This window comes from Microcaecilia unicolor, chromosome 3, assembly GCF_901765095.1.
Source record: "Microcaecilia unicolor chromosome 3, aMicUni1.1, whole genome shotgun sequence".
Taxonomy (NCBI): domain Eukaryota; kingdom Metazoa; phylum Chordata; class Amphibia; order Gymnophiona; family Siphonopidae; genus Microcaecilia; species Microcaecilia unicolor.
In genome coordinates, this window is record NC_044033.1 from 139,066,577 (window position 1) to 139,079,831 (window position 13,255).

General features: G+C 42.8%; 1 protein-coding gene across 1 annotated transcript in view; it reads right to left on the minus strand.

Annotated features, from left to right (window-relative positions):
- RYR2 (ryanodine receptor 2) overlaps positions 1-13,255 on the minus strand; it is a 908,577-nt gene that overhangs the window by 411,582 nt on the left and 483,740 nt on the right. The window contains 3 exon segments of the mRNA XM_030194683.1: positions 639-716; positions 7,474-7,611; positions 12,228-12,317. Of these exon segments, the coding sequence (XP_030050543.1) occupies positions 639-716; positions 7,474-7,611; positions 12,228-12,317 (306 nt within the window).

Genomic DNA, 13,255 nt, shown 5'->3' on the forward strand with positions numbered 1-13,255 from the left:
CTTTAAGCACGGTTTATAAAATAGTGCTTTTGTTGGCACTGAATGTTTTGGCATAATACATAGAATTCACCCCGTAGGACACTTATTTTAAGCCTATTCTGTAAAGAAAAGTAGGCGCCTATTTTTCTTTACAGAATTGTACTACAAATGGCAGAGAATGTGCCTACATCCAGGCATGACCACTTATACCAGCCCTAAAGCTGATGTAAATGACCAAACCTAGATGAGTTCATGAATACACATTAATATTCTATAATTTATAAATGTACATTTGCACTCTGCCCAAATTTCACCCATCTGCATGCGCATTGACAAAGTACATGTCATCAAAGCCTGGTGCATATTTTCCACTAGCTGGTGTTCTATTAAAGCTTATTAGTATGCGTAAAGTATCCACTTATACACGTAAATGATTAGAATATTAACATTTATCCACCTTTTTGCCACCAAATACTAGGCAGTTCTTTACAGAATAACCCCTTTAATTCCGTATAATTTCCAAGAGCAAATAGGTTAGGTAATTCCACAACAGGTTGGCTAACTTGTATGGCAGATATACACATAACTTGCACCAGTTTTCCATGGAACAGTATGCTTACAGAAAAATAAAAAACCCAAACAGTTGTAATATGACTTACATGCAGATCTCTAGAAAGAGTAACATTGCTCAAGTCGATTGGCCGAGGGCTGTAACCATGGGTCGTATCTATAGAAATCTGAATGACAAATATGCAAAACAGCAATGATGACTACAGATAGAAAGAGGGTTACAGAAACCATTTTTGTGCAACTTAGTTAAGTCATCAAATAAGAACCGAAAGATGATGTTTTGTCACATCCAAGTCACATTTTTATCATATGGTCCCTTAAATGGGACAGTGTTTGCCAATAAGAACATTTCTTGTATTTTTAACATTTCTTTAAAATTCTTTTTCATTTCTTCTATTCTTTAAAACGATCAGGGCACAGACTTCTACGCTCTGTGCCCTGATCGAGGCCGGACAGATTCAGCTTCACAAATTGGAGAACAAGGCCAGTGCTGGGCAGACTTCTATGGTCTCTGTCTTGCCATCATCTACTATGTTACTATGTTAAATCTCACTCACTGTCCAACAACTGATTCTCTTCTCCCATGTATACAGAAAAATGAATGACTATATTCACTTGGGAACTGTAAGGCTCATTTTTAGTTTTCTTTGAACTCACTCCAAACACCTAAAGCCAACAAGAAAAAAAAACACCCCAAGTACTGTATATACAAAGAGATTTCACAAAGCACTTTTCTCCTTTCTATTATGCCTCTACTGTGCTCCAAATATGGTCTGGAATATGCTTCAAATGTGTTTGTTTCTTACAGGGTAATAACTTAAGGCCTGATATTCAAAAAGACGTGGTTGGTTCTGAAGCCAACTGCATAAATCGGTTTATGATTTTAATATTCCTCCAAAGTGTATCATTTTTATGCACTGAACATACTATTGCAAATTCTACACTTAAAAATTGTGTGTGACCAGTAGGCAGGATTATGGGTGACCTAGAAAATGAATACCACATTATTCACAAAATTCAACTAAATACTTTATTCTTTTAAATTAGGCCTAACTACAAATTGATAAATGGCAGTGCAGGATGCTTAATCTCACCAATTCACTGCTTCATTTTGGCAGCTTCTCCTGGTCTCTCTGCCATTTAAATTTCAAAATATATCCATGTGATGGTGAACCCCTTGTCTAAACTTCTCCACCCTTTAAATTGCAAAATATGCTCCCCCCCCACACACACACACACATAGGTGGACCTTTCTCTCCTTCCCTCCCACCCTAAAAAGATGAAATACTATCTCCACATGCTGGTGTAGAAATCAACTGGTACAGCAGAATCTTCTCTTCCAACCTCCCTCCCCTTCAATCCCTATTCCTCCTACTACTCTGCAAAGAGAAAGAACCCAGCCACCTCCTAAAGGGAGGCTGGGCACAACCGGGCCGATGGCCAGCGACTTTAGGGAAGGGGAGGGGGCGGGGAGAGGAGGACCCAGGGAAGAGGGAGAGGAACCAGGCAGACAAAGGGTTAAGGCAGGGAAAGGGGGGAGGGAGGGGAGGGAAGAGAATAAAAGGAAAGGAAGAAAGAGGAACCGCCCTCGGAAACCCCAGACGGCCAGGTGTAAGCAGCGCTGTATAATGCCCCTGTATAAGACACTAGTAAGGTCTCACTTAGGGATACTATACAAAGGTGTGCTAACAGATTTAGCATGTGCTAATGAATGATGGCAATATTTAATAAATTAAAGCACAAAAATAATGCTTAAATCAAGGTGTCCTGTTATAGAATGAGGGGGTATGTTACTATGTATGTTACACCCTGTCTTTTCACAAACTGAGGAGTGGTAAGGGAGGGAATCCATATCATCTGTGTCCTCAACTCCAAACTGTCTGACCTCTTCTTTCCCCCCTATACTTCATGCAGTTCTCTGTTATGGAGGTAATTTTTAAATGACTTGAGCATTCTAGACAGTACTTGATGTGCTCAAATACACTTCATAGAAACATAGAAAAATGAAGGCAGATAAAGACCATGAGGGGCATAATCGAACGCCCATCTCCATGGGTGTCTTTCTCCGAGGACAGATACGTGAAGGGCGGGTCAGACCGTATTTTCGAAAAAGATGGGCGTCCATCTTTTGTTTCAATAATATGGTTGGTGCCGGGCAAATGCATCATATTTGGGCGGATTTGAGCTGGGTGGAATTGTTTTTCAGCGATAATGGAAACCAAAGGCACCCAACTCAAAAACGAATAATTCCAAGACATTTGGTCATGGGAGGGGCCAGGATTCGTAGTGCACTGGTCCCACTAACTGAATGGAAAAAGCCCTTCCCTTACTAATCTGGAAAGGAACGGGCATGCATGAAGGAAATTGAATGCAAATGAGCTGCTCGTTGTTAGCTCATTTGCACACGATTTCCTTCCTAAGGAGGGTGCCCGAACTGCCCAGATGACCACCGGAGGGAATCAGGGATGACCCCCCCTGAGTTCCCCAGTGGTGATTAACCACCTCCCACCCTGAAAAAAACAATGTTTCAAACTTTTTTTCTTTTTAGAGTATGTCCTTTGTTATGCCTCTGTCCCTGCAATGGCAGTTAAAGATGTCCTTCCCTCCAAGGGCAGTTGACAACATCCAAAATGCCTCCAACACCTCATTATTTATTTACTTGGATTGTGGATCACAAGTACTAGCAGTGGGATTTGAAACAGCCACCTCTAGATTGCCAGACCAGTGCACTAACCACTAGGCCAGTCTGCCACTCCTCCACTCCACTTCCTTGAAATTTGGCTGTCCCTGCAGGGGGGCAATTCAGGATGTCCAAAATGTTTGAAAGAAGGGCGTCCATGCCTTCGTTATGCCTCTGCTGACACACACATATCTTCCCCGCCCAGGGATCTACATACTGCCCCCCCCCCCCCCCCCACAGTGATGGCCAAATTTCAAGGAAGTGGCGTGGAGGAATGACAGACTGGCCTAGTGGTTAGAGCACTGGTCTGGTAATCCAGAGGTGGCTGGTTCAAATCCCACTGCTGCTACTTGTGATCCACAATCCAAATAAATAAATAAAAAGGGTGTTGGAAGCATTTTGGACATTCTCAACTGCCGTTGCAGGGAAGGACATCTTCAACTGCCGTCGCAGGGAAGGATATACTCTTAAAAAAAAAAGTTTGTAGTTGTTTTTTTTCGGGGTGGGAGGTGGTTAATCACCACTGGGGAAGTCAGGGGAGGTCATCCCTGATTCCCTCCAGTGGTCATCTAGGCACTTGGGGCAGTTTTGGGGGACTTGTTCATGAGAAAAAAAGAGTCCACAAAAAGCGGCCCAAATTCTCGCTTCTGCCGCCCTTCTTTTATCCATTATCGGCCGAGGGCGCCCATCTCTCTTCAGCCAATAAACATGCCCCAGTCCCACCTTCACCACGCCTCCAACACGCCCCCGTCAACTTTGTCTGTTCCCACGACAGATTGCAGTTGGAGACGCCCAAAATCGGCTTTCGATTATACCGATTTGGGTGCCCACGGGAGAAAGACACCCGTCTCCCGATTTGGGTCGAAATATGGGCGTCTTTCTCTTTCGAAAATAAGCTGGCATATGGCCTATCCACTCTGCCCATCCATGCCATCTATTCTCCCAAGCAGTCCCTTAGAGATTTGATGTACTTGCCCTAAGCTCTCTTGAATTCAGATACTGTTTTCGTCTCTACTGCTTCCACCAGGAGGTTGTTCCACAAATTCACCACCCTACCATGAAGAAGTATTTCCTCAGATTACTTCTGAATCTATCCCCTTTCACATTCATCCTTTGCCCCCTTATTCCAGAGCTTCCTTTCAATTGAAAGAAACTTGCCTCCTCTGCATTTACGTCACATAACCATTTAAATGTCTCTATCATATTCCCCCCTCCCACCTTTCTTCCAAAGTATACATATTGAGATCTTTAAGTATGTCCCCAATATGCTTTATGACAAAGACTACTAACCATTTTAGTAGTTGCCCTCTGGACCGACTCGATCCTGTTTATATCTTTCTGAAGTTGCGGTCTCCAGAATTGTACACAATATTCTAAATGAAGACTCACCAGAGTTTTATACAGGGGCATCATCACCTCATTTTTCCTACTGGACATTCTTCTCCCTATACACCCAAGCATCCTTCTAGTTTTTGCCATCACCTTTTCTATCTGTTTGGCCATCTTAAGATCATCATTTACAATCACACCCAAGTCCCACTCCTCTCTCATGCACAAAAGTTCTTCACCCCTAAACTGTACTGTTCCCTTATTTCTTTGCAGCCCAAATAAATGACCTTGCATTTTTTAGCAATAAATCTAAGCCACCAAATTCCAGACCATTCCTCTTGCTTCACTAAGTCCTTCCTCATGTTATCCACATCTACCCTACAGGGTAATATTTTGGTAAAATCCGCAAAGAGGCAAACCTTACCATTCAGCCCTTCAGCAATATCGCTTACAAAAAATGTTAAAAAGAACCGGCCAAAGAACCAAACCTCATGGCATAGAGGCCAGCTCTGTGGGTGCTTGCGCACCCACAACATTGAAGAAACTTCTTGACTGTGTTCAGGGAGATCTAATTTCTGTTGGCTTTAGCACCCCCCCCCCCCCTATAATTTTGAAAGTTGGCTCCTATGTCTTGCAGCACTCCACTGCTAACATCCTTTTCCTCAGAATGAGCTCCATTTACCGCTACCCTCTGTCACCTTCCACTCAATCAGTTCCTAACCCAGTCAGTCACTTTAGGGCCCATACCGAGGGCAATCAGTTTATTAGTCATCTATACAGTAGTAATGTATTTTATAAACTATATAACTACTTAGTTGATTTGTCTGTATTCCGCTGAAACAAGGCCCCCCAAATACCCCTATATGTGGATTTCATTAAAGTATGTGCTTTCTTATAATTACACATATTTTTATTCATGTACCCCATTAGGTAATAAAACAGGATTTATGTGTGAAAAAACCATTTACAAAATTATTCCCTGGGCTAGAGAATGAGCATTGCATGGTGTACGATTTGCACTTATGGAGTTTATTTTCAAAGCATTTGGATGTCTCAAAATGTCCAAATAGGCATCCATGTGCTTGAAAAGTTCAAATCCAGATTTTGCAATGACAGAAGAGAGACATCCAACATTGCAGTATATCTAAATAGCAAGGGGGAGTGTTGTGGGCATGTTTTGGGTGGGACCATGGAGGGACCAAAAGAATGACTTCCAATAGTGATAATTGAACAGGAAGAAACATCCAAGTAAAAAAAAAAAGGGTGTCCTAAGTTAGACCTGTTTCCATCATGTCCAGGGTATAAAAATGTTGCCCTAATTGAGTAGTTGACCACTGGAGGGATTAAGGTATGTTCCCTCATGAATCCCCCAGTGGTTTCTGTCCCCCTTCCTCAACCCTGAAAGCAATACCTGAAAGGGAAACTGGGTAATGTTAAGATATAATGTAGCTAGAGACCCCCACTGGAATAGTGGAGGGGTGAGCCATAGAGATAAGGCTACTAGAGACATTGGCCAAGTCAGAAATCTGATGGCTAGCATAGCTAGGAGCTTGCTGGAAAAGCATGGCCTAGTTTTTAGCCCAGATTGTGGCCTAAATAATCTAGACTGGAAAAGTTAGTTCAGGAAAATATGAAACAAAATGGAAATCAGAAAACAAAATGGAAACTCTAAAGTGTCAGTTACAAAGTGGATTTTCCCCTATTTCCCCATCTGAGTTAGAAAAAACTTGTTTATCTGAAGATAATGCCAGGTGCAAAGAAAATAGGGAAGTAGCTGTCCAAGAGGGGAGGGAGTCTTTCCTGTGAGCATCCTTGTGGTCAAGCAAGTTTTGGGTAAACAACCCTTAACATTGAGGTGAATGTGATTCCATTAGTTTGAATAGGGCCAAGGGGTATAAAAGGCAGGGAGATTTTGGGCCTGTTAGAAGATCTCCTGATGTGCTAGATTGAGGTGCTGTCCGTCCGGCTGATCACCCCATCTGCTTGTATACCTGATCTTGCTGTATTATTGTGGTAAGCTATAATAAAGCTGATTATTCTTGCAACTTGTTCCCTCACTTTTTCCTATAGAATATTTAGAGACGTAGTTAATCTCTTGGGGTAAAAATGGTTAGTGAGATAATACCTAAGCACACATATACTGGTTGGGAGTCAGATAAGCGCCAACACCTCATAGATGACAGCCTTCAGGGGAACCTCTCTGGTAGATGGCTAGCTTGCCAGCCTACCACAGAGGGTCTTCATGGGTCCATCCAACCCTAATTAAAAACAGTAAGGGAACTCAAATCCCAACTACAGGCCTCTTTTACTAAACCGCGCTAGCGATTCCCACATGGCAAATGTGATGCAGCCCATTCAAAATAAATGGGCTGCAGTGTATTTGCCGCACCGGGAATCACTAGCACAGTTTAGTAAAAGAGGCCCTAAATCTGTTCCCTAGCAGGAGAAAAATCAGCCCCAAAGAAGTGTTGCTCACATTGCCCTCCAGACTCAGTCTATGCTCCACCAGGAGTCTGGAGTTACAGCCTTCCCAGGAACAGTCTACTCAGAGTTACTGCACCAGGTCACATATCTGTGCCATCTGCTGGAGCCAGATAAATACTGAGGAGCTGAAGGCAGTACCAGCAACCTATAAGGGGAATGAAGTTGACTCTGAGATTTTTTTTTTCTGTGGCTCCATCTGCTGGTATGGGACATAATCTACTCATCTGGACCGGTCTCACATAGATTATAACTCAGTTCAAACATTGTTGATGGCTGTGTGTCATCAAATGGAATAAATAAATAACATTAGAAAATGATGCAAGTAAAACAACTCCTGAAACCAAACTGAATGTTCTATTCATTTCTACAGAGTCATGTCAGATATCAAATGGATGTTACTCAAAAGATGAAATGTTTGATCCAACACTTGCCTGACTTGACTGGGAAATGCGACGTGTTCGATTGTACAGAGCCATGTTGTCTCCTTCCCTTGTTCTATCAATGCTCCACCCCCAAGCAAGCACTGTTTTCAAAGACTCTTTGATAGGCCAGCGATATATTTCTTTTTCCTAAAGGAAGCACATACAAGACAGAATGATAATACTAAGGGCTTGATTTTTTAGGGCTTTTATCTTCCATACTGAGAAAATGTCTACAAGAGCTTTACCTGGGGCTCAAAACTGCTCTCCTCGTGATGATAAAGGGCCAGATGCACAGAGCTCACCTTGCTTGCAATGTTTGCTTTAAACCGGTTGTAGCTGGTCTAAAGCAAACATTATTTAGTGTCTAATGCACAAAGGGGTTCTGAGTCCCTTTTACTGTTCGCCATAGCAATTACCGATCACTGTATGCAAATATATTACAACAAGCTCATCAGTATTAAAATGAAAATGGTATGCGATGCACAGAAAGGAGCGCCTACTTTTAACAAGCTAGATTTTATAGCACATCAGGAGCAGGCAGGAAGGAGCCCTTCTCATCCAAGCTTGCAACTCCACAGCTGATCCCCTGTCCTTCTTCCTTAAGCCTCTGCCTCCCAATCTCCCCCCTCCCCAAGCCTGGTGCAAGGAGCCCTTCCCTCCTTCCGGGGCTCTACTGACCTTTATTTTTCCTGGTTCTCCTTCTCGCTACCTCACAACTGCATACACACCAGAGTTTCAGCTTCAAAACACACCCAAGCCCCTGCTGCTGTCTTTAAAAACTGGATGGCTATACAGGTCCCCCACCAAAACAGGCAGCTGCAGGAGCTCCAAATATGTCCCAAAGATGAACGTAAGCTCATTTCTGTGCAGGAGCTCTTCCTCCCCCCCCCCCCCCCCCCCCCCCCCCCCCCCCCCCCCCATGTCCTGGAAACAATTGTTCTGTGCATGTGATAGGCACTTCCAGGGGCCGATGCACAAAGTTCGCTGTTAAATTTTCCATGCATGTCATTTGAATGCCACCCCCTTTGTGCATTGGTCACTGTTTGCAAGTTGGTAAGTTCACCTGTGGCCTCCGTATTTAACGGGGTGACCTTTGTGCATCGACCTCTAAGTTGCAAGAGGGTGCTATATTTAGCTAATGGACATAAAGGGGCACCCCTGGGGACAGAGGGAGCCATGGAGACAAAGTAGGCTCAGGATTTTGATTTCCAAATCCTCTTGCACACTTTCCCTTGTAGACCCTCTTTGCAGAAAAAGCAGATGCAAAGTTAATGGCTATCCTGCACCTCATATTTCTGAAGGGAAACTACATAGGCGGTCCTAACTTTATCTGGTTAGTTATCTGGATAGTGGACTCAATGTCTAAACTCAATCTGGATTCCAGTGCTGAATGTTCAGATTTATTTCAGCTGTAGCAGCTGGCATTTAAAAAAAAAGATGAATTTTGACCCAATAATCTTTATGTAACCTACATTTAAATATTTATTTCTGTTCAAATAGTGTTCGTAGATTGTAAAATCTAAAATTTAGGAGTTCAGTATTGAGAAGCACATGCAGGCAGCATAAGTACATAAGTAATGCCATACTGGGAAAAGACCAAGGGTCCATCGAGCCCAGCATCCTGTCCACGACAGCGGCCAATCCAGGCTAAGGGCACCTGGCAAGCTTCCCAAACGTACAAACATTCTATACATGTTATTCCTGGAATTTTGGATTTTTCCAAGTCCGTTTAGTAGCGGTTTATGGACTTGTCCTCTAGGAAACCGTCCAACCCCTTTTTAAACTCTGCTAAGCTAACCGCCTTCACCACTTTCTCCGGCAACGAATTCCAGAGTTTAATTACACGTTGGGTGAAGAAAAATTTTCTCCGATTTGTTTTAAATTTGCTACACTGTAGTTTCATCGCATGCCCCCTAGTCCTAGTATTTTTGGAAAGCGTGAACAGACGCTTCATATCCACCTGTTCCACTCCACTCATTATTTTATATACCTCTATCATGTCTCCCCTCAGCCGTCTCTTCTCCAAGCTGTATAGCCCTAGCCTCCTTAGTCTTTCTTCATAGGGAAGTCGTCCCATCCCCGCTATCATTTTAGTCGCCCTTCGCTGCACCATAACCGTACCATACCGTACCATAACATAACATACAATAGTATTTGTATACTGTTCTAACTGTGAAGTTCTAAGCAGTTCACAAAACTCATAAGCCCGGACAATCCAGACAATTTTGGGTTGGCCCGGACAATTTTGGGTGGGCCTAAACCAAAGGTGGGTGGACATAGAATTCACCCCCCCCCCCCCCATCCCCCTCTGGTTTGCTCCTCTCTCCACCCCTCCCTGCCCACAAACCCCAAATATTAAATACTTGAGCTGGTGGGGATCCACAAACCCTGCCAGCTGAAGATTTCCTCCTCCTTCTCGAGGAGCCAGCACTCTTCCAAACAGCAGCCAGCAGCACTTGCCTCAAACTGATGCTGCTACCAGCAGGCCATGCATGCTCTGTGCTTTTGTATGTGCAAAAACTGAGCATATGCAGAGGGGGCAGTCTCAGCGTCAGCTCAAGGCATTTGCTACTAGCTGACATTTGGAAGAGCGAGGGCTGCCCAAGGAGAAAAAATCTTCAGCTGGCAAAGTTTGGGGATCCCCACCAGCCACAGCAAGAATGTCACAATTTTGGGTGGGCCTGAGTCTAAAGTGGGTGGGCCCTGGCCCACACAGGCCCACCTGTGGCTACGCCACTGGGACAATCACCCAGGAATTACAACATAAGTTAAATATCAAACAGTAACTCTAATTATATAGGTAGGATAAACTTCTGGAAAAGGTAAGTCTCCAACTGGAATCAAATCCACTGAAAAATATCCTAATTATGATTAGGATGCTTGATGTGGAGGGGAATTTTTGATACAACATCTAAGTCTGACTTCGGATTTATAGCTCAAAATGTCTAGAATCCAAGTACAGAATATAGCGATTTTTCAAACAGCAAGTAAAAAACACACAAAATCAAGCCACTGGAATGTAGGAAGAACCAGCATTCTTAGTAGACTGGCCACACAAGACATCCCAGTGGACTTCACATAAAAGCTCCCAGGTATACATCTCAAACGTACACCATTAAATTGTATAGTGAGCCCTCCAAAGCCCACCAAAAAACTATTATACCCAACTGTACACACCTACAATAGCTTTTATGGCTGCAGGTGTCACCTATATATGGATACAGTAGGTTTTTGGTGGGTTCTGGGGGGGGGGGGGGCTCACACTTTCCACCACAAGTGTAACAGTTAGAGTGGGATATGGGCCTGGGTCTCCTTCTCTACAGTGCACTGCTTCGACTACTAGACTACTCCAGGGATCTGCTTGCTTCTCCAATAGGACACGCTATAACATCTGAGGTTGTCATAGAGGTTGGTATATACTTTTTCCATCACATCTTTGGGTGGTGGGAGGGGGTCATTGACCACTTGGGGAGTAAGGGAGATCATGCCTTAATCCCTCCAGTGGTCATCTGGTCACTAAGGGCATCTTTTTCTGACTTAGTCATGATAAAAACATCTAGACCTAAACATTTAAATTGTAGCCCTGGATGTTTTGGCTTTGTTCCATTAGGCAGAAAAATGTCCAAGTGTTAGAACACCCTAATCCTGCCCCCCAAAAACATCCCTTTGTGATTTGGATGCACTGCAGATGATCTGTATAGATAAATGTCTGCAAAATAGGTTTCAAAAATTGCAATCTGAACATTTTGGAAATGTCCTACTGTTGCTTTATACTGCTTTTTAAACATTTTTCTCTTTCAAAAATGAGCCCCATATTATCATAATAAATGACGGAAGATAAAGGGAAATGGGACTTGATATACCACCTTTCTGAGGTTTTTTGCAACTATATTCAAAGTGCTTTACATACATTCAGGTACTTATTTTGTACCAGGAGCAATGGAGAGTTAAGTGACTTGCCCTGGGAATTGAGAACTCAGTTTGCCAGGATCAAAGTCCACTGCACTAACCACTAGGCTACTCCTCCATTTATCTACTCAGGGAGATATTTACAGTTGATAGTATTGCTCTGTGCAGGCTACCTGTCTCCATGCCTTTTTGAAAGCACATTATATAGCATTTAACTGCAGTTTTAGGGCTCATGCAGGTTATCTCATTGCTTTGTTACCATCTTGCAATTCAGTTCATTTCACTCTTTTTTTTGAATTTTTGTCACTGCCACTTCCTACGACAGTCTATTCCATGCATTCACTACCCTTTCCACAAAGAAAAATAAAAATCCCTGATGTTGCTCCTGAGTCTGCCTCCTTGGAACTTCATATCAGCACCTCAAATATTCTGCCACTTCCTTTTAATAACTCTCACACATGTCAGCATGTGCATATCTACTACTACTACTTAACATTTCTAAAGCGCGACTAGGGTTACGCAGCGCTGTACAATTTAACATAAAAGGACAGGCCCTGCTCAAAGAGCTTACAATCTAAGGACAAGTGAGTAGACAATACAATAGGGGCAGTCATCTCAAATGTCTTCTGCTGCAGACCTAGCACCACTTTTGGATTTTGACCTTTCTGCCCATCTGTAAAATAAACATTTTAGTGTGTACAGCTGAGAAACAAAAAACTTGAGGGGAAACCACATAAATGTATTGTAAAAGAAATCTTAAACAAAATTTAAAATGTAGGAAGCTTACTTTTCAGTTGCAGGTGAGTAAAGAGGATGTATTGCAACTGGAAAATAATATTCTTTACATTTCTTACCTTTTCGGTGAGTAATTTGTAGGGTTTTAACAAATGATGCACCTTTGAAGACTCGGAATATATTTCACCATATATCCATCCATTGGCAAACTGAATGAGAGGAAAAGAGGGTAAATGAAAGAAGCAAAGGACAAGATGGATAGAATTATTATTAAAAATATAAGGAAGGAACTGGTGCTGGATGGTGTCACTTCCTGGATGCACCGTTTCAATCTGGTTAATTATCTTCTCACTGATGAACTTTTTGCATTCAGGGGGTCTTTTACAAATGAACAATAGCATTTATAGTGTGCACTAATGAGTAGCATGCGCTAAACGCTAGAGAAGCCCATAGGAATATATGGACATCTCTAGCGTTTAGCGCACGCATATTTAATACACGTGCTAAAAACGCTAGCGCACCTTTGCAAAAGGAACCCTGAGTGAACTTGCTTGTGAGAGCAGGCAGAAAAGGGATGCTGGTGCCATTATGACACTGATGCACATGGCTACTGAAGTGTGCTCCCTGGAAATGCTACTTTAGCATAAGCCAGCACCAGACCTTACAACAAGACGGCACAAAATCTTAGGGGTAGCCAGCATTATTTTGAAATACCAACGCAATGATATAGAAAAGACTGGTAATTGTCTGGCCCCGTTTGCATACTGAAGATCCTAAGGGTACATTAAAGTATTTCAGGGGGAGGAAAGGGGAGGATGAGGGCTGGTTTTAGGAGCCTTGAAATTTTGCATTTTGGTGCTGGGGTTTTTTGATGGCATGGAGAGAGCAGTTGGGTCAGGTTTGGGCTGGTAGCTGCTTACAATGAAAATGAAACCAAACAAAAAATGTACAAAATTGTCTTTGTTGTACTTTCTAACAAAATCAAACAAAAGCACAAACCTGTTGAATTTCAAAGCAAGATTAACGGGGCACAATTCTATAACTGGGTGCTTCAAATTAAGGGCCACAACTGGGTGTGCTGGACGCCAATTTTATAATGGCACTATATGCGCTTAAGTCATTACAGAATACTAGCGTGAACCAGCTT